The sequence below is a fragment of the Dermacentor variabilis genome, chromosome 7, assembly GCF_050947875.1.
Source record: "Dermacentor variabilis isolate Ectoservices chromosome 7, ASM5094787v1, whole genome shotgun sequence".
Classification (NCBI taxonomy): domain Eukaryota; kingdom Metazoa; phylum Arthropoda; class Arachnida; order Ixodida; family Ixodidae; genus Dermacentor; species Dermacentor variabilis.
The window spans coordinates 66,591,887-66,613,579 of NC_134574.1; the positions used below are offsets into that span (position 1 = coordinate 66,591,887).

The window sequence follows — 21,693 nt, forward strand, 5'->3', positions numbered from 1 at the left end:
AGACAATGCACCATTGTGTTTGCGCGACGAAAAGTGGAAACACTATGTGTTGACTGATATGCACGCAATAAGCTGGTACGGTTTATGCGGATACAAAACTTATTATGTTCAGTGGCCACTGAATCGGGGATATGACTTTACCACTTTTAAAACGAAACTACTGTTTAAGCTGGTAAGGTTTAACGAGATTTTACTGTAGTTCAGTAACTTCCTTGTGCCACATGGAGGGCCTGCGTGGTTGGGTATGCGTGGTTCGAAATTCTTTTTGCTGTAGCGATGTCTGACACTGGACACTGACGCCAGATTTTCTGCGACACGGGGCCCTTAACACTCACATTAAATGGTGGGAGGTATGCGTGATTGAGAACAGTAGTTCCTGCTGTACTTATGCGCCCGTATCACGTGAGAATGTTGGCACGCCCTCGGTTTCCTCTTCCAGTTCCAGCAAACCTCTTCATGGGTTGTCACACGTCACATTCAATGCTATCACCGGCCATCCTATCACAATAAGCATCTTCACCTATCTGTTTCACAGCATATGTGGCATGATGCCATTGGAAGCATACTGAATGCTTTATAATAGGCTGTCGCCCATTAAAAACCTGCAATAGGACAACAACAAAGCATGCCTCGGGCTGCTCGAGCACCACCAACTTGCCACGATTCTAGCCACCTGGGCAAGTCAAAACTTCCCGCGAAAGTGCTCAGAACAACAAAGTTGCTGAGCAAGGCTGGATGACAACGCACATCTTGAGCTGCATGGGCTTGGCATGCATTTGTGTGTCTCCTCATGCAATGCTTCGCATTATGTAGACATCAACCACAGCTGGGAGTCTGCCAAATATTTTAGTGACTTTGGGTCGTACGTTTTGCACGTTTTGCCGGTTAGTATGTTTTTTCTTGGGTTCTTTTCTGCAACACCATTCACTTTCAGTGAAGGGGGCAAATGAGTTACAGATGGCTACCTGTTCGCCTTGATGCATGTCGGCCTAGGCAGGTCAGGTATCGTCATGTCAGCTGATGACATAATTTGAATAGGAATGAAAATTTGCGGGAGACCTCAGCAAAAATCACTTCAGTGCCAAAAAATTTCACTTTGACACTGTTCATCTGAAACATTTTTTACAAAGTGCAAAATTTCACCGAAGTTGGCTGTGCTGCAGTTCTGCAGCACACTTGTGGTCCAACATCTATGGATCTTCCAGTCTCTTCAGCCAGAGACTTGGTAGTTCTGTAACATATTAGTGTGACGGTGCTCTGACAAAGACAATTGCCAGTGTAGGTGTCTACCCCTGGAGCCAGTGCAATAGTGGCTGAGCCATCGCTTTGGTGTTGCAGGCTTTACGGTGATTGTCGAGCCGTACGACGAGCGGAGTCCCGGTGTGCCAAACCCTGTGATAAACCTGTCCTGCATGGACGCCTCGTTGTCCATCAAGCCCGTCTTCAACCGTTTTCAATCTGTCATCATCACATCAGGGGTGAGTTTCGGCAAGGTGCTGCTGGAAAGTTGCGCATTATGTGGCTGTATGCAGTCGTATGTCCAGCTGTGAACCCAGAACAGAGTGAGTCAATTAACCTGTATATGTATAAATGACGACAGTCACATGTTTACGTGCAACAAAATTAGTATGAGCGACCTGCGTTAGAGCGGCGAAATTGCAATTTGCAGCACTGCAGCTGACGATAACAAGAGTGCCAGGCCATTCTTACTCCTCTCATTTGAAGACAGTTGCAGCTTTCTAATACGGTTAAACCTGTCTATAAGAAACTCGATAAATCCATGAAAAGTGGTCGTTATATCAGTAGTTTTGTTATATACCCTCAAAAATTAATCACACGGAAGCTGGCGTCAGCAGTTGTAATTCAGCAGCACATTGGTCCAAAAACCGGATTTCCAGTGTTATTTTTGTACCTGGTGCGTTCCCACATCTAGCCGGAAATTTCCTTAAAAAACATCCATCTAAAGAGTGAAATGCGACATCGTATAGCTCTTCCAAAATGGCGCCCGGTTTCGATCACCTGTAATTTCAAAACCAAGTGCTGCCATTATTTTTTATTTGAGACCTTGCGATACATTTTACTTTCAGTGGGACATCACTTTATTCTGCACAAGAGAGCGAAGCGTTCTAGTTGGCCCGAAGCGTAAACTTTGGAAACTACTGTGGCATGCCGCCATTCTACATCTGACCACACCATAGTCTCCGCATTACGACTGCATGTCAGCTAGACAAGAGCTGTAAAGTTGTCAAAAAATTTTGATGCTTGGAGGGTAAAACGTCATTCATCATCGCAAACTGTTATCGGCAAACGGTAATGCGTAGACGATGTGCCGCCAAACCACAATCGCCTGATAACAGCGTAGTAACCGCCGATCGTTTGCAACATTGTGTGGCGGTAGTGCGTGATGCAATGTTCTCGCCGACTCAGGCTGCGGGAATATCGACAGTAACAACAGAAACACTTGAGTGGCCATTGTTGCCACGGTGGAAGGACATGCCTTATTTACTCGAATCTAACTTGCACTTTTCTTTCGATAAAACGGGTGAAAGAATTGCGTGCGCATTAGAAACGGGTACAACCATAAATGTGCATTACCATATTGCCATCGCCATTTCAAAATGGCCACCTCGTAGTGCTTCGAGCCCAGCTGCTGTAGTTTCCTCCATGTGCTGGAGCACGTGTGCTTAGGTTAGTCCACCATCTGTCTTCCCGTTTTCTGCATTTGCTCTATCAGCATGGAAGCGCCAACTGCGAAGACACGTTGAGTTCGGAAATCGGGTCGCATCACGGGCCTTCGGAGTTCCCAAAGCTTGCGTGCGGGACTGGCACAAATAGGAGAGGCGTTCTACTGCAGCGGCTGCACGGCCCCTATCTTGAGAGCGATCTGCGATGGAGACAAGTCTACGCATCCAGGCGCACCGTGCTGTGTTATTGTCGCTTAGTTCGCGTTGAAGCGGGAGGCCGCACAAAGGTCAATGGGCTCGCTCCTGCTGCCACAATTCGTCGCTCCAGCGTTTTGATAAAATGTTTCTGCAGTCATTCAGTGAGGTGTGTTCATGTTTGCTTGTGCATGCGTGACACCATGCTCGTTAATTTAGCTGGTAAGCGAATGCCTAAAAGTTTATGTGGCCGATAGAACTACTAAACTCACTTTTTGTATAGTTGTTTACTAATTTGCTATCGAAATCGATGCTTTGCCTTTTGGGCAAAACTGTGACTTTTATTTATCGCAACTTTAGTGCATTTGGAGTAAATCTTGTTTTTCCAAACGAGAGAAGGTTGTATTTCTGTACAAAAGAATGAGCTGCACAGTACTGTGAAGGACTTATCATCTTTTAGGTTGTGGCAAACAGGTGTGCATTACAGTCAAGGGAGTTTTTGTTTCTTTTTTTTTTTTTGGTCACAAAATACGAGTGCGCATTGCGATCGAGCATTACAATTATGCCTGTGCATGCCCTGCACCTCGCTGTTTATGCTATACGCCTCCTTCCTGGAGGCGTGACTTGAAAGCGAGTGACCTTCGTGGCTTCCGAAGTCCACACATGATGGTCGTTCTCTCAATCATCTCGAAGGCCGTATCATTGTCATGATTGGACTGGAGTGCGGTGCACGCTGCTATGCACCCAGTTTGGTCCTGTTTTCATGTCTTGGTACTTCCTGTGACCCTCTTTTTATTGTGAGTGGATTCATAGTGTTCTTTGTAAGAGTACAGTGATTGGAAAACCGTTCATTATATCTGGAAGCAGTTTCAATAGGCCGGATTGGAAAATCGTAAATGCACTGAAATGCGGTCATTGTAACCGCTAGACCGTTATGTCGGGGATCATTATGAATGGCTTCGAATGTAATTATTTTTTGTTTTGATGGGTGGCCAGCACATAAACATGATATGAAAAGATAGTGATTCAGATTAACGATTTGCTGGGACACTGTTGTACATAACTGCCAACCTTCCCATGCTGCAAACATAACAGCCCCTCGCTTTCACTATTTGCTTACTTTTGCAAATCAGTGCTGCGTAATGCAAGTCACGTGCACTTATATTTCTATATTGCCACTGTACCTTTGTGAACAACTGTGCAGTGTGAACCAGTGGTTAAATTAGGTGAGGTGGAAAGGAAGAAGACTTCCTTTAAAGACATCCTTTAAAGGGACTTATAACTGGCCAGAATGTGTAGTGAGACGTGGATTGAAATGGCATGACCATGATTTATAGTGGTGGAATCCAGCACGCTGTTCACGATTTAAGTGGGAATTCTAATTTTAAGTTGGCAAAGAAAGTCTGAAAAACCATCAGTGACGAGGCCTGGCAGTAAGATCATGTTACTTAGGATTTAGTCTGAGATTACTGTACGTAAGTCGGTTGTGACTAAGTACGACATAGGTATTGCTTAAAATTGTAGTTTCTATATTATTAGACACTTGCGCTTTAATCTATGCTTCGGAAATCAAAACCGTACACATGGCTACAGCAACACGCTGCACTGCATATCATGTATAAAAGTGTCATTTCGTTTTCAATCCGATTGGTTTCATTTTGATTGGTCAAGTACTAATTCAGTTGGGCAGGAAACCACGAAAACATGTAGCTATTGTTGTTGAAATACTTTAACACTTCGGAAAACATGACTTACAGGAACATTGACTTGATAAACAAAATAATACTTTCTCATAATTACGACCACACTTGTCGTCTGCCTCCCACTAATGCCGGTGCATGATTGCTATTGCACTCACCTATCACCATTTTCAGCATGGTTCCAGTAAACAACTACATCCTTGCTGCAGATCAAAAAATTCTGATAAAAGAAATGTTCGACAATGTTTTCTGCATTATGAATTCATGACTACACACTGTGACCGGTAAGGTTTCCATTGCATTAAAAAAAATAGGTACCATGAAAATTGGCCGTCAATCCCTTTAAGGGGCGATGGCCAAGGACAAAGTGACTGTAAAGTGGTGGAGGGGGTAGTGGGTGGTTGCTGTTGAAAAAATAATGTATTGAAAGTAAGCACACTTGGCATGCATGGTAAACACGCATCCTTTGACGAGCTGCTCTCCCAAAGGCTTTTCTCCTTTGATCCTCTGTGACTCGTTTACAGGGGCCCAGATGGGGACCATCTACCTCGGAGGCCATAAATTCTACAACGAATGCCAGAAGCGAAATGATGCAGTGTCACATACAATATTTGTGCGAAATATTTTTCTGTGTACTTTTGCAGTGCTGATTATTGGACGCTTCACCACTGTGAATTGTGTGAGCTACTGTGTAAAGCGAGGAGGGAGTGGCAGTACCAGCGGACTTCCCTAGTAGTGGGGTTGCTGCACGGAGCACGAGGTGGTGGGGACTTAGACAGGGAGGGTGCAGTTTGTGTGGCGCGGTGGCAGACAGAGCCATGGAGCTATGTGTGGAGCTAAGTAACACCGAGAGAATGCCTGTAACTGAAGTGTAGTCTTTGCTCGTGACAGTAAAAAAAAAAAAACTTTGTGCCATTGTCATTGCAGTGTCCTTGTTGGCAATAACGCTACCAATGCTTTCAACATTGTTTTTTCCAAGGTTCCAGCCTTGAAACGACACTTGCTCAGAGTGGCGCTAATTGCACATCTGATCAGGGATGTTAGTCATGGGAATTACTGACAGATCGCTGCAGTATCTACTAGCGTATATCACTTGAAACGTATGGCAGCAGCTTAAGATTTCATTGTCTTGCAGACGCTGTCCCCAGTAGAGATGTACCCAAAGATTCTTGACTTTCGGCCCGTCGTCTCTGCTTCTCTCAGCATAACCTTGGCACGACCCAGCATATGCCCTCTGGTGAGCATACAGTCATTTCCTGTGCAAAATAGAAAACATTAATTTCCGGCCTGTTACTGGCTGTACCGTGTTTACTTGATTGTAACCGGAGCTTTGTTTCATGATTTTCATTGCTTCAACTCAACCCTCGCATTAGGTTTCAATAATGGCAAAATTTACCATTTTAAGATAAATATTCTAAATCGTACAGTGTTCAGCATTACGTTGGCAACCTGTGCATTTATGTCTCAATCCAGTCCATAGACAAGTCAATCGTATTCAAAACTTGGTTTTTTGTTTGAATCAATGCCTCCTCTAACTATTGCCTGGAATGTAAGCTGCAAATGCACAGCTGTTCCTTCTCTCCTTTTTGTCCTTTTGTGTCGGTAGGGTACCTGTGGCCAGGGTGCTGCTGGCCACTTGTAAACAGCCACCCAGATGCATGGCCGGTCAGTGCTCGCAATCTTGAAGGCCATGGCTACTGCTGCACCCGGGGGGGGGGGGGGGGGGGGAGAGAGGGATCATGTGATTGCGGACAGAGTGGTGGCAAGCGCTATCTGTGTATGCCTCCTCGCAGCAAGGGGCCTAATGGTTTCTATCGGAAAGCAAGCATCTAGTTCCAGGCATCTAGTTAGAGAAGGCGCTGGTTCAGATAGCTGCCATTTTTGCTGTGCTTGTGACTGGTGTAAGGATTACAGTTCTGCAGTACCCTGGAGCCTTCTATGCTTCGACTCCATTGTTGTCTGCCCAAGTCGTGGCTAATGCCCACTAACGAGGATTGGCCAAGAAATGGGTTGATTAGTGAAAATTCTAAACATAAATAACCATTTAGGACTGCTATAGAGTAAGGACTGTTGAAGGGTGAAATTGCACGTTAAAATGAAACCAGTAAGAGCAAGAACATTCAATATTCATTGACTGAGAAGAACAAACAAAAAAGGATCCAGCAGAATTAATCTCACGATGAATGTTGATGTTACTGTGATTATCATTGAACCAGTGCATTGACACCCTATATTGCAACCGCCAAAACGCGTCATGTATGACGCTTGTGCATCTCGGCTGCTCTCATGCACTTGTTGCCAAACATGCTGAGCCAACTAGTGCTACCACAGGGAAATCCCCGCATGAAGCATGTGTGAATATATATTCAGGCAAGATTGTCTGAATATACATGATGAAGATTCGACTCCATCCAGCACCAGAGAAATTTAAATGATTTTCTTTTGTCATTGAAGAGGGGCACATACCTTATGGCTCACACCCAGTGAACCAAGGTTGCATCTAAGAGATTTATTGAAGAGCTCCACAAACCTAATTACTCATAGCTAGTGACCCAAGTCAGCATGAAAGGCATGCATTGAAGAGCAGCACATACCCTGTAGCACATATGCCAGTGACCAGAGTTTGCACCAAAGATGTTCGTTCAAGAGTGGCACATACCCAGTTATTCACAGCTAGTGACTGAAGTCGGTGCAAAAGGCGGTTATTGAACAATGGTACAAACCTTGTAGCACATATACCAGTGACCCGAGTTTGTACCAAAGATGTTCGTTGAAGAGTGGCACATACCCAGTTATTCACAACTAGTGACCTAAGTCGGTGCAAAAGGCAGTTATCGAACTGTGGCACAAACCTTGTAGCACATATACCAGTGACCCGAGCTTGCACCAAAGATGTTCGTTGAAGAGTGGCACATACCCAGTTATTCACAGCTAGTGGCTGAAGTCGGTGCAAAAGGCAGTTATTGAACAGTGGCACAAACCTTGTAGCACATACCTTGTAGCACATATACCAGTGACCTGAGTTTGTGCCAAAGATGTTCATTGAAGAGCGACACATACCCAGTTATTCATAGCTAGTGACCGAAGTCGGCGTAAAAAGCGGTTATTGAAGAGTGGCACAAAGCTTGTAGCATATATCCAGTTATTCAGAGCTAGTGACTGAACTCGGCATAAAAGGCGGTTCTTGAAGAGTGGCACAAACCTTGTAGCATATACCCAGTTATTCATAGCTAGTGACTGAAGTGGGCGCAAAAGGCGGTTATTGAACAGTGGCACAAACCTTGTAGCACACATACCAGTGACCCAAGTTTGCGCCAAAGGTGTTCGTTGAAGAGTGGCACATACCCAGTTATTCACAGCTAGTGACCGAAGTCGGTGCAAAAGGCGGTTATTGAACTGTGGCACAAACCTTGTAGCACATACCTTGTAGCACATATACCAGTGACTCGAGTTTGCGCCAAAGATTTTCGTTGAAGAGTGGCACATACCCAGTTATTCACAGCTAGTGACTGAAGACGGTGCAAAAGGCAGTTATGAACAGTGGCACAAACCTTGTAGCACATGTACCAGTGACCTGAGTTTGTGCCAAAGATGTTCATTGAAGAGTGGCACATACCCAGTTATTTACAGCTAGTGACCAAAGTCGGTGCAAAAGGTGGTTATGAACAGTGGCACAAACCTTGCAGCACATAGCTTGTAGCACATATACCAGTGACCTGAGTTTGCGCCAATGATGTTCGTTGAAGAGTGGCACATACCCAGTTATTCACAGCTAGTGACCGAAGTTGGTGCAAAAGGCGGTTATTGAACAGTGGCACAAACCTTGTAGCACATACCTTGTAGCACATATACCGTGACCCAAGTTTGCACCAAAGATGTTCGTTGAAGAGTGTCACATACCCAGTTATTTACAGCTAGTGACCGAAGTCGGTGCAAAAAGCGGTTATTGAACATTGGCACAAACCTTGTAGCACATACCTTGTAGCACGTATACCAGTGACCTGAGTTTGCGCCAGAGATGTTCGTTGAAGAGTGGCACATACCCAGTTATTCACAGCTAGTGACCGAAGTCGGTGCAAAAGGTGGTTCTTGAACAGTGGCGCATACCTTGTAGCATGTATACCAGTGACCCAAGTTTGTGCCAAAGATGTTCATTGCATAATGTAGGAACACATGCCCGTGGTGCGGGGCAACTCCCACACTTTACCATATAATCTGGGAGTGTAAACATAACTACACATTCCACCAACACAAAACCCAGAGTGCGGAGTAGTGGGAGAGCCGGCTCACCAGCTGCGAGCTTGCCGCCCAAAGGCAATGGTGCAGCACGCAAGCGAAGCAGCGCGGCTCAGTGTAGCCCTGGACTAGGGGCCCAACCCTGCTAAGAAGGTCAAGCGTCTGCCGTGATGAAGACGAAGACCGAACGCTAAACCCTTAATGGACCAAATAAAGTTTTCTCTCTGTCTCTCTCGTTGTAGAGTGGCACATACCCAGTTATTCACAGCTAGTGACCGAAGTCGGTGCAAAAGGCGGTTATTGAACAATGGCACAAACCTTGGAGCACATACTTTGTAGCACATATACCAGTGATCCGAGTTTGTGCCAAAGATGTTCGTTGAAGAGCGACACATACCCAGTTATTCATAGCTAGTGACCAAAGTCGGCATAAAAGGCGGGTATTGAAGAGTGGCACAAAGCTTGTAGCATATACCCAGTTATTCAGAGCTAGTGACCGAAGTCGGCATAAAAGGCGGTTATTGAAGAGTGGCACAAACCTTGTAGCACATACCCTGTAACACATATACCAGTGTCCCGTGTTTACGTCAAAGATGTTCATTGGAGAGCGGCACATACCCAGTTATTCATAGCTAGTGACCGAACTCAACATAAAAGACGATTATTAAAGAGGGGCACATACCTTGTAGCACATACCTTGTGGCACATGCGCAGTGACCCAAGTTCGCGGGAAAACGTTCTCGGACAGCCTTCAAAAAGTATGTGTAGTAATCTAAGAATGCTAATTGCATTAAAAAGAAAAACATACAAATTTAAAATGGCATTCAGTTGGACCCCATACAAGATTTCTGGGCTGTGGAGCAAACATCGTGTGGCTGAATCCCACAGTAGAGGCCCTAAACAATAGAGTCAAGTGCAGCACTAAACCTTGCTGTCATTGACACTTTGGACGAAGCTGCCACTTTTTTGTGAGAGCACCTGTGAACATCCTGAGCTCTTCTGCTCAAGAAAATCTCCCAGCAATGTCTTTCCTACTGTTGATAAGCTCAGTGCCTTTCCCACAGGGCATGGATGATGGCGCAATCCGTTTCTCACAAATGCCATTCAATGACTACGCAGATTGTGAGCAAGGGCAGCGACCAGGTGGCCCTGAGCTCGCGCTTCGAGACGCGTGATGAGGTGTCGGTGGTGCGCAACTATGGGGCCCTGCTGGTGGAGCTGGCGTCGTGCGTGCCGGATGGCATGGTGTGCTTCTTCACCTCGTACGTGTACCTCGAGTCGGTGGTGGCTGCCTGGTACGAGCAGGGGGTGCTCGACCAGCTGCAGCGCCGCAAGCTGCTTTTCCTCGAGACGCCCGATTCAGCTGAGACAGCGCTTGCACTGGCAAACTATGTCAAGGTACTTAATGTGTATGTGCTTGTTTGTGGTGGTATGTGCGTGATGACCATCGGCTGTTCAGTCACTCGAATTTATTTAAGTTAAGCTCGCATAGAATGCCAAGCGGGAGCAATTACTATATTTGCACAAGTATGATGTGATGCTTCCTTTCCTTTTTTTCTGGCAGGAAACAGCTGCCGGTGCAACTTGTAGCACTGATCCTCTTTGCTTTCTATCTGTGCCTCAAAGCCCCTCTATTCTCACCATTGCTGTCATGCCTCATCTCACAGTTTTACAAGGGTCCTGCTTGCATTTCTTTCCGTTTTCTCAGTCGCAGATGTTCCTTTCTCGCATTAACTGTGGTGTCACATTTATCGTCCTCACGTCTTCATCAGCCTTCTGTGTCCACTGCAAGACCTAATCTGTTTTTGTTTCTCTCAACTGCATCTTTATTCTCTTGGCACTCATTCTGTTGCTCTTCATAGACAACCGACTACCTGCTCTACTGCATGCATTAGATGATGTGCCCATTTTTATGTCTTTCTTAACTAGAATATCAGGTATCCACAATTGTACTGTAATTCATACTGCCACTGCCCTATCTCTTAATGTTATGCCTGTTATTATCACAGTATGTTCGTGCAAATGCATCGTAATGGAAAGTTGCAGGTACTTGAGGAGTACATAATTTAAACTCATTGTCCATGAGCCGATGCATATGCAGTTAAACCTCAATACAGTCGCCAACCTTATATTCGGACCTCATGGGGACTGCGGAAATGTCCGAATAAACAGGTGTCCGATAAAGCAGATTGAGAAAAAAAAATGAAATCCTTTATTTCCACGCACTTATTCGGGCTCGGCAGTAGGCTTGAAGAAATCGTGAAAGCGCCGTTGCACGCTGTTCCGTTTACGCCCAATCAGATAAGCCTGAATCTCAGAGAGGGTCATGAAAGCACAGTCACTGCTTGTACACGCTACACATGCGACGGCAGCGTAGCACATGGTGCCTCATCTTCCGACTCAAGAGTCATCGTCCGGCGGTGCAGCAGAAACCTGACGAATGATCTCGCTGTCGTCAAGTTCTGCACATGTCAGTAAAGCAGTGTCAGCACCTGTGTAACTGTCAAATGAGATGGTGTCCGGAATCTCAATGCAACCATTGCGCAGGTCTCAGCAGAACATTTTCGCGTCAGTAAGGAGCACATTGGAAGGCGACAAATGTTAGGCCTGCTCGCACCCGCTTGCCGGCATTCCCCAGTGCAATCTGCGCGGACACTGTCGGCGCCATTAGACACTTGACGCGATGTTTCCGTATGCCGCGTTGGATCACCGGAACCTCGACACAGCCAATGCCTCCTTTACTAGATGCCCGCCGCGTTGCTCGCTTTCCCATTGTAGCGGCGTTTCCATGAGTTGAAGTTAGTTCAGCATAAATTCCGTGAGGCGGCGCTCGTTGCCTTTTCAACATCCGGCGGATGTGGCAGCGGCGGCTGAACGCATCCGCCGGCGCGTTATATGCGCGGGCGTCTGTTAGTGAGCGTTATTGCAGGCCTCCGAGACAGTGACAGATGCCATGTTAATCTCAGAGGCCGCAGCACATGATTGCAAGTTTCAGGCATTTGCCATGAGAGGCGCTCGTTGCCTTTTCGCGGAGGAGAGAAAAGGGAGAGGGCCCGGAACCGAGCTACCGGACAATACGGCAGGCATCTAGTAAAGGAGGCCTTGACACAGCACACAAAGCAAACACCACCATGCCGACACCAGTCGCACAAATGAAAAACGTGACCTACTCGCAGCGTCGTGCGCGAAGAAACAAATCAGCTGCTGGATTGTCTTGACATGGCTTACTAAGCTGAAACTGGAACTGCTGTAGAGCCACTCTATCCTCCATGACTCTATCGAACTGGGCAGAAACGATGATGATGAGCGGGGATTTGCAGTAGCGCCACTCCGTGGGGCAGCAAGGAGCCTTCGTTCAAAACAAAAATGGCGTCCAGCAAGTTGAACCAGAGTCAGTGCATGGTGCTTTCAATCAAGTTGGCTCAAGGAGTGTCCAAAAAATTAGATGAGAGGTTGTAAGATGTCCGAGCTTTCGGCAGTTGTTATACATTATGGTCTATGGGAAGAATGGCGGTGCCGCGAAGCAGACTGAATAATCGAGCATGTCCGAATTTTTGGAGTCCGGAAAATCGGTCGGTGACTCTATAACAAGCTTCAATGTAATCAATTCTCAATATAACAAAGTATTAAGCTTTTTATAACTTCTTGTCCTTAGAACACCATGTATTTAGGACCTCAGAATACCGAAGTGTGTTTATAAATAATTTCAATGCTATAAAGAATTTTACAATTTCAATACCATATGGAAATTTCATTGCTGCTATGAAAGTATACTGAGACGGTAAATAGAGACTGCTGTGGATACAGATGATCAAATGGTTAAATTACAAGCAGCTGCTTGCGAACGTACCTCTCAAATTATGTGCCGTGCAACCAGGAGCGGCCGCCAAAGTGGAAGAGCATCATGTTTCGCATAAAGTCCAAGTGTAATGAGATGCTTTGCATGCTTTGGATGAGAGTGAAAGCATGCGAAGGTGAGCCAAGAAGGATAGTAGCTTAATGAAGGCAGTCTTCCCGCGCTAGCAAGGGGAAAGGAGGGGGAGCGAGCTTGCGGTAACGCAATCAAGTGCTTTTGAGAGTTGGACGGGCAAGGGAGTGAGGTGCAGGTTGGCACGCATCTCCTTTTCTAGCACGGCCATGGCTGCGCATAGCTGTTGGCACATCTGAGCGCATTCGCAGCCCTGGTGCTCTATTTTAGAGGTAACCTGCCGCATGTGCAGGGTGGGACTGCTGCGCCAATTGCGGTAATACAAACGCAAATTCCTGCGCGAAACTTCGCCAAACACGGAAAGCTGACCAAAATTGCACCACGCTGCACCAGAAGGGCTTCGGCATGTGTGCTCCGTCAGAGGCTGCCAACAGCGAGCAGACTCGTTGTCTGCGAAAGGGTGCAGCCATTCACATTCCGCACACTACGCGACGGTGCCTCTGACACTGTTTCTCATAATTTTCTCGCTTGTAACGCTGGACTTTTCGGTGCTTACGGCAAGTGGCCAGTGAGGAGCATGTGGCCACTCCCAGCTGTCATCACTCCTGTTGGAACGGCCCGGGCATGCTGGGGCGGCTCTATTTAGAGTGTTCTAGAATATGGTTAGAGGGTCGAGCAGCATAGCGATCCCTAGCTGAGGTGCAAAACAATGAGAAAAAGTCACAGTTTCAGCTGAAAGGCAAAGTATCAACTGGGATAGCAAATTATTAGACAGCTGTACAAAGCAAGAAGAGTAACCTTATCGGCCATATAAACATGTAGACATGGGCATACTAACTAAATTAACAAGAATGTTGTCACGCTCACACAAGCAAACATGAGTACATCTCACTCAATGACCGTGAAAACTCGCTGTCAAAACTGCTGGAGAGAGGAAGCGCGGCAGCAGCGAGCGAATGTACCTTCATGCCGCTTCTTGCTTCAACGGGAACTAAGCAGCGAAAATAGCACACACAAAGCTCATCGCGTACTCTGTCCCATCGCGGATCGCCTTCTAAGGTAGGGCCGACGCGACCGCGCCTTACTCAGCAGCTGCCGAAGTAGAACCCTGCTCCTAGTACCTAGTGCGCAACGGCAATGGAAGACTGCGACAGTGCGCTTCTCCCTCGCTTTTCTCCCATGCACGCATGAGAATGAGCTGCACCCTCGCATGCTTTCACTTGCACATACAGCATATGGCACGTAGTGGCGATTTTATAGTCCTTGGACTTTATACAGAATGTCAAGGCGGCGGCAGAAATGTTGCTGGAGTGTCTGTGTAATTGCTATCGCAATAAAAGTTGGCTGACAGTGCTGCGAGCAAACTAGGTACAGTGGAACCCCTTATACGTCCCCCGGTTTTGCGACGACCAGGGTTTTATGACGGATTAACGCAGTCCCGATGAAGTCCCCATAGAAGCAATGCATTAAAAACCCCGCTTATCTGACGCAATTTTACGCCTGACCCACGTTATACGACGACCCTCGCGAAGTGCGGGATGGAACGGCGGACGAAAGAAAAGTGCCGCGGGTTTCTTTCCTCGCTCCGTCTCTCCGCATGCAGAGCGTTTGACACCGCTCGACTGGTTTGCTTCGGCGCAGCTTTCTTCCCTGCCTCGTCTCATCGTTCGTTTCTCTCTCCCCCACCAGCAGCCGCCCATGACACTTGCTGTGCTGAAATAGCGCCTTTTCTTCTCCGCAATCACTTTCTCCCTCTCATCTCTGCGGAATCGCCTCTCGTCGCGTTGGGGAAGCATTTCTCTCCTTCCAGTTTCCCAGCAGCAGATCGCTGACAAGGTAGTGCAGAGAGGCCTAGGTTTATTCCACATGTTCTTTGTCGTAATCCTAGCGACCAACATTCAGCGGAGGTTTTGAGTTGTGTGGAGCAATGCGACGCACGATGTCCCGAAAGAGGACAGTTCTGTCGCTCGGCGATAAGCTGAATGTTATCGAGGTAGTGGAAAAGCGGCATGGGGCCACAAAAGCCAGCATTGCCCGGGACCTTAAGATACCCAAATCTTCGCTTAAGACGATGCTGGCAAACAAAGCAGTGATATTGCAGAATGCCAACAAGTTCGGGCTCAAGCGGAAAGTGGCAAAAGAAGGACAGCATGAGAAGTTAGAAAAAGTTCTCGTCAAGTGGCTGCATCAAGCACGGGGCTCTGCGATCAACATTGACGGTGCCATTCTAAAAGAAAAGGCAGACCTTGTGGCATTGCATCTGGGCATCGACAACTTTCAGGCATCGAACGGGTGGCTGGATTGCTTTAAAAAATGAAACAGGATTGTGTACAGTCGCTCCTGCGGAGAAAGCATTTCCGGGCATGTTTCGACGGTGGACGATTGGATGGAGTTGCTGCCGGAGATGATCGCTGCATACAAGCCAAGCAACGTTTTCAACGCCGATGAGAGCGGTATTTTTTACCATATGCAGCCCGAGCAAACCCTTGCATTTAAGGGTGACAGCTGTCATGGTTGCAAGCGTAGTTAAGAGCGTGTGACAGCACTATTCTGTGCTAACGAGGACGGTTCCGAGAGGCTGCCTGTGCTCGTTGTTGGAAAGTTTGCAAAGCCACGGTGCTTTAAGAACTTGAAGACGCTGCCGTGCAGCTACAACTTCAACAAAAAGGCGTGGGTGACGTCTTCTCTCTTCAGCAATTTTTCGCAGCAGCTGGATAACAAAATGGGTGCTAAGGCGAGGAAAATATTGCTTTTCGTGAACAACGCACCGTGCCACCCACCCGATATGTCCAGCCTGAGGAACATGAAAGTTGTTCTTTTCTGCCCAACTGCACAAGCCAGCTGCAGCCACTGGATACCAGCATCATTAAGTGTGTCAAGCAAGAGTACCGGAAGCAGTTAGTGCAGCATCGGCTAGTGGCTATGGAGCGCAGCGAGTCGGAAAAAAAGATCACTGTGCTCGACGCCATGCATTTTATTGCCAGTTCGCGGAACGCAGTGTCGCGAAGCACAATCGCTAACTCGTTCAAGCACCGTGGCTTTAAGCGAGAGACTGCCTCCTCTGCTGGGGATGCAACAACCTTGATGCCGCTCGAGGCCGATGCAGGCTTCGCCGAAAACGATTTCGAAGGTTTAAACCTCACCACGACCTTCGCCGAGTACGTGGAGGCCGACGACAACATTGTGATCTGCGGCGAGGTGTCGCTGGATGACGCCATCGAGGAGACTTTGCCTAGTGCCGACACCGCTACGACATCGGACGAGGACAATGACGAGGCTACAGATGCCGTGCCTGTGCCTACCACATTCGCCAAGGTGCTAGGGCACATAGACGGCATCCGGAACTTCATCTGTTCATGCAACGCCACAGAGGACCTCGTTTTGGACGTTCCCCAACTCGAGTGAAAGCTCTTGGTTCACGGATCAAACAAGGTTCAAAAGAAACTTACCGACTTCTTTTAAAGCTCGCGCCGGCTGGCGGGAATCGCGGCAGTGAGCAGTGGAGTGCTGTAAAGATTTGTTTGAATAAAGCATGATTGCTACCTTTACTGCAGCATTAATTCTTATCGCATTTACTTTTTTGGTAACTTTTGTTTCCAAGCCCAAGTTTACTATGCTTTTTCGCGGTCCTGAGAAAGTCATATAATCGGGTTTCCACTGCACTTGGCAAGCTAACGCATGTGCAGGAGCTCCACTCTTGAAGCTTTGTAGCTTCAAGAGTGGCTTCAAGACTAGCTGGAAAATGTTGCAAGTGAGCAGTGTTTACACCAGTGAACCTGAAATCTTTTGCCTTGGTGCAGGCCTGCGAGAATGGAAGAGGGGCCGTGCTCCTTTCTGTAGCTCGAGGCAAGGTGTCCGAAGGTGTTGACTTTGGTAAGCACTCTTGACTGGTTGGTTTTCCACGCCTTGTTGACCTCAGTGCGGAGTGTCTCAGAGCTTGCTCTCTTTTACAGACCACCACCTTGGCAGGGCTGTGCTCATGTTTGGCATCCCATTTGTCTACACGCAGAGCAGGATCCTTCGGGTACGTGTATATGGAATCCTTCTTAAGTGGCACCACAGCTAGATGTAAGACACAGTTAAATCTTGCAATTAGTGAATCTCACCGTTGGCTGAAGATCATCTTATGGATACAGTGAAGCCTCGTTAAACCGTACTTCAGAAAATGTATGTACTAAATGGTAGTACCGCTTAACCGAAATAGCGCAAGATTGCCCACTTACCTGTCAAAAACGGAACTACGAGAGAGTGCTATGCAAGTGTAAAAAACATGTAGTATTTATTTACTTCACACAACAAAAGTATCTTACCATATTTACTCACATAATGATTGCACTTTTTTGTCAAAATAATTGACGCAAATTAAGAGGTGTGATCATTACGCGAGTTAAATTTCTCGCGAAAAGAAAACATTTTTTTTTCATCCCGCATTTGCTGCGGGATGACAACAGGTCAATAAATAGGCGGCTACCATTGTAACAGTGCGGGACACCAAAACAAAAATGGTGGCTGGCAGAGCAGGCCAAACGTGCCAAATGCATTTTCTTTTTCTTCTCGTGAGTACATTACGCGCATTGAAACAATTTCTTCCGTATCAGTAATGAATAATATCGTTACTGCCGGCAAGTTTGCGGCAATAATGCAGCCATGTCCAGTTTGAGGGGACAGAAACAGAGATGGGCGCGCTTAGCTGCAAGTGACATAGAAACCCATGGCAGGCATGCTGCGAGAACTGCAGCATTTGTCTTCACTACTGCTTCCTCTATGGGTGGGCGAATATCTTAGCTGTGTTACAAGTGTTGGCGTATGAATAGGGTACACATCTAACGTATCACTGTAAACGTGGCTACTATCATTACCGCTCGCGATTTGTTGTGTGCCCACTAGTGCAGATGAGAAGAACCGAAAAGTGCCTGTTTTGTTCTTGTTGACCACAACCATTATAAAGCCTACAAATAAAATAGCCAAAGCAAGTTTGGTTGTAGCTTTTTTTTTTCATGGAGGTGCGGAAAGTGATGAAAGGAATGAAATGGGGTATCTGCTTAAGAATGTTCGGTGTGTGATTCAAAGCGTAGAGCTGTGTCACTTGAGATGAAGCTGCCAATTTTGCAAGACTCAACGTACGAGCTTTGAGACGGGCTTCGTACGCCAGGTTGAAACACCCATGGGTGAATCCAACAGGGTGGAAGCCACTGACATTACCAAACTCTGGGAGTACATTGCTACTGATGATGTAATAGGTGCTGCTTTGATGGAGAACTTTCTGAGTGCAGATCGCAGAACGAGGCAGTGCTAAGAGATCTCCAACGGGGTGATCATTGTTGCGACAGATGTTGGCAGTGTGGGGCAGACGCAACGACAGCAGTGGCAGTGACATCGAAATCGTCAATGGCCAGTCTTTGACACGGACTCCGATTTTCACCCAAACAGCACTGTCGTCATTTGAGCCACTCATTGATTTCATGCACGCTAAATTACAGCCGCCGGTGTTTGTGCAGCAGCTGGACACAATGCACACTGCCATTGTCAGCCTGAAACTTCCGCGAAAGTTAGTGCAGATTTCTGACTTTCAGGGTGCGTAGCGCTTGACACGCTGCTTAGAGGTATAAATAAACATCTTATTTTTACAGCCTACTTTCTAAAATGTAGATTTTTTATCGCAAGTGGCAAATTTGGTTTTGAAGCTACAAAGAAATGTTCGGCAGTTTTTTTTACTGCAGTACAGATCTAGCGATGATGGCTTATAACCATTGGATTTTTCGTTCTTGGTATCGTTATAAGTGGACTGCACTGTATATGTGCTAAGCTGTGGAAAAGAAATGATAGACAGAAAGCATAACAATAGCTCATAGAGGGTCCTGAGTCATGGAGCAAATACAACCAATTCTGAGTTAAGTGAATTTGTAGACTTGGCCACGATGTGTGAACAGTGATGTATAAATTTGTGTTATTCTTTTATCGCTGTGGTGATTGGATAGCAAGGGGGGAGGGGGGAATAGTAATTATCATGTGTTGTAGGAACTAGGCAACAGCGAAGCCGTTAACTGAATAAAAAACACTTCATTGGTTGAACTTTTGCTCCCCAAGAAAGGACCAATGCAGTGGTGATGATCGTGACAAGCACAGTAGCTGTTGACGAATTGGAATTTAAGTGATTCTCTTCCCACTGCAACGGAAGAATGCAACAAAGTTCGCTTTTGACAGACCACGCTACAACGGAATATTGGCTACCGCAGACGAAGTTAGCCGCACTTGTTTTCAAAATCAGGCGTATTAAACGTGTTTCTGCCTTGTCGACATGGGCTAACAACTGACTTGCGTAGGTCAGCTGACGATTGCGGCTCAGTATTGCATGCATGAGAGAGGAAGGTGGGCCAGAAACGCGCCGCCTTCTCTTGCACACGAGGCACCGGGGGAGTCAAGGGAGAGGGGAGTTCTACTCTGGCGGCTGCTCCTTATGGCACGGCTGCACAGCCACCGTATGTTGAAAGTGATCTGTAGCGTCGTATGTGCTGTGCTTTCAACGTTGAGTTCACGTTGAAGCAAGAGACAGCACGAAGGTCAATTCACTGGCTGCTGCTGCTGCGCTTCCTCACTCCATCGTCTTGACAGCGACTTTCCATGGTCAACAAGCGAGACAAAACTACTATCCTTACTTTGCATAGCTGTCTACCAATTTGCTATTGCGATCCATGCTTCACCCTTCAATTGAAACTGCGACTTTCTTGTTTGTTTTTTACTTTGCATGTTCGTCACTCACTCTTTGCAAAAACGTTGTTAGACACTGCGACCAAAGTTTTGGAAGTGAGGCGTTTTGGATATTACGGACTTCGGAGAAAACTGACGTTTTATGTCAGATTATCAGGGTCCATTGTAACGCGAGTCGACTGCCCTTACAATTATTTAATAGGGGGAAGGGTTTCACGTAAACAGTAGAACCTCGTTGATACAATCCTGTTTAATATGATTTTCTGGTGATTGCATTCGCTATAGAGAGCACAAAAAATGGCCAAGTACAGTCGCGCTTCTTTTTTACTGGACGATATGCTCCTGGAAGACAGAATCTTTCAGCAATAACGTTCAGTACAACACCCAGCTGCGATCATATGACACGTTTTCCGTCATCCATATACAATGTCAACAAAAAAAAGGTATGAGGCACGTGCGATCGAGAGCAGTAGACGCCTGCCACGGTATTTTCCTTGTGGTACTCGACTGCCCGTCTTGTGTGAAAACACTGGCCCGCACTCACTTTTCTCTTCTGGTACAAGCAAATCTCTGCACGGGTTGTCACTGCACATCGCATTCACAACTATTGTCACCAACCATATTGTGATGAGCTTCTTGACCTGTTTGTTTCACAGCGCATGTGGCATACTGCCATTGGAAGCGTACTGCCCACTTTTAATAGGTGATAATTTAAATATCTTGCCATTATCTGCAGCAGGCAGCACTTAGTGAGCACCATGCAGTTTGTGCTTACGTTAAGCGGCACTCACACCTGTTTATACTTGTGTCCAGTCAGTTTCACCGACACTCACTCCCATTCACACCTGCGTCTTTTCACACCCTTCATCACTCACTAATGCGCTATCTCACACATGCAAAATGGGCGTGGGGCAAGTGTGAATCGATGTACTCGTGATTCCTACGTATGGCTGGAAGGCTCGAGCTGAAGGTGCTCTCAGATGTGGCGATGACATCACAACTTCGAGTACGCATGTATTGCACCAACATGCTAAGGTAATTGAAGAACTCACACTTTGGAACACTAGATGTTTGGATGTGGTGTCAGCAATGATAACGAAACACAGTAAAATAAAAGCAATGTGCTGCAATATTTACGAGTGGCATGTGATCAGACGGAGTGATAAATTTAGAAAAGTCGAATGCATGGAGGATGAGCCAAGGTTGTCGGTGTGATTGGAGAACGTTTAGAGTTGAGCCATCTATAGCGGTGGCAACTGACAATACTGTGGTCTTGACGGAGAAGAGAATGATGATGCCTCACCACTTTCTCTTTGCTAGGCCCGGCTGGAGTTTCTGCGGGACCAATTCCAGATCCGGGAGAACGACTTCCTCACCTTCGATGCCATGCGGCACGCTGCACAATGTGTGGGCCGAGCGCTTCGCGGGAAGACTGACTACGGCATCATGATCTTTGCGGACAAGGTCGGCAAACGCTGCTGTACAACTATTATCTGCACTTAATGAGTAGTTGAACAAGGTGTAAACAAACAACTGCAGCAGAGGTGTGGTAGCAGTGAAACATATTCATCTTGTGATGCACTTTCACAGTCTTGGAAAAAGTAATTAGTTAAAGGAACTAAGACACCCACCCAATCGTAGCATTTGCCACAAAGGAAACCCACACGGGTTCCTCGAAAGAAAAGCCTCTCAGTTGAAGGAAAATTCGTCCTGGTCCTGGACACCAACCCGGGACTACCACCTTTCTGGGGCAGCCGCTCTACCATCTGAGCTAACCAGACAGCAGGGCGAAGTCGAATTTGTCAACAACTTGAAGCAAAGGCAAGAATTTGACGTAATAGTTCTGTGGAAACCCGCACGTTGGAGAGAAGTAATTAAAGGAAAATAAGACATCCACCCAATCGTAGCATTTGCTACAAAGAAAACTTTTTTGCTACAAAGGAAAATTTTTCTTCAACTGAGAGGCTTTTCTTTCGAGGAACTCATGTGGGTTTCCTAATAGCTCAAAAAGGCTACCACCTCTTTCTTGCTCGTTTAGTGCTCATGGGAGTGCGCATAGAAAGGATGCCACCGTGCATGCGTTTCCGTTGCTTTTTTTTTACACTCGCGAAAACTAATTGCCTCTGGTTGGCGATCAGGTGACGATTAGCGAAAGTTTGTCACACATTGTGCTTTTTTGACGGGCACACAACCACACAGTTTTCTTGAGTGCTTGCACCTACACAGTTCGATTACGCTATGG

At 46.6% G+C, this 21,693-nt stretch overlaps 1 protein-coding gene across 1 annotated transcript in view; it reads left to right on the plus strand.

Moving 5' to 3' along the window:
* The window catches only part of Xpd (general transcription and DNA repair factor IIH helicase subunit Xpd), a 72,982-nt gene that overhangs the window by 47,574 nt on the left and 3,715 nt on the right, over positions 1-21,693 (plus strand). The window contains exons 15-20 of the mRNA XM_075698548.1: positions 1,339-1,478; positions 5,715-5,816; positions 9,935-10,213; positions 16,544-16,616; positions 16,697-16,767; positions 20,772-20,915. Of these exons, the coding sequence (XP_075554663.1) occupies positions 1,339-1,478; positions 5,715-5,816; positions 9,935-10,213; positions 16,544-16,616; positions 16,697-16,767; positions 20,772-20,915 (809 nt within the window). The remainder of the gene's footprint in view (positions 1-1,338; positions 1,479-5,714; positions 5,817-9,934; positions 10,214-16,543; positions 16,617-16,696; positions 16,768-20,771; positions 20,916-21,693) is intronic.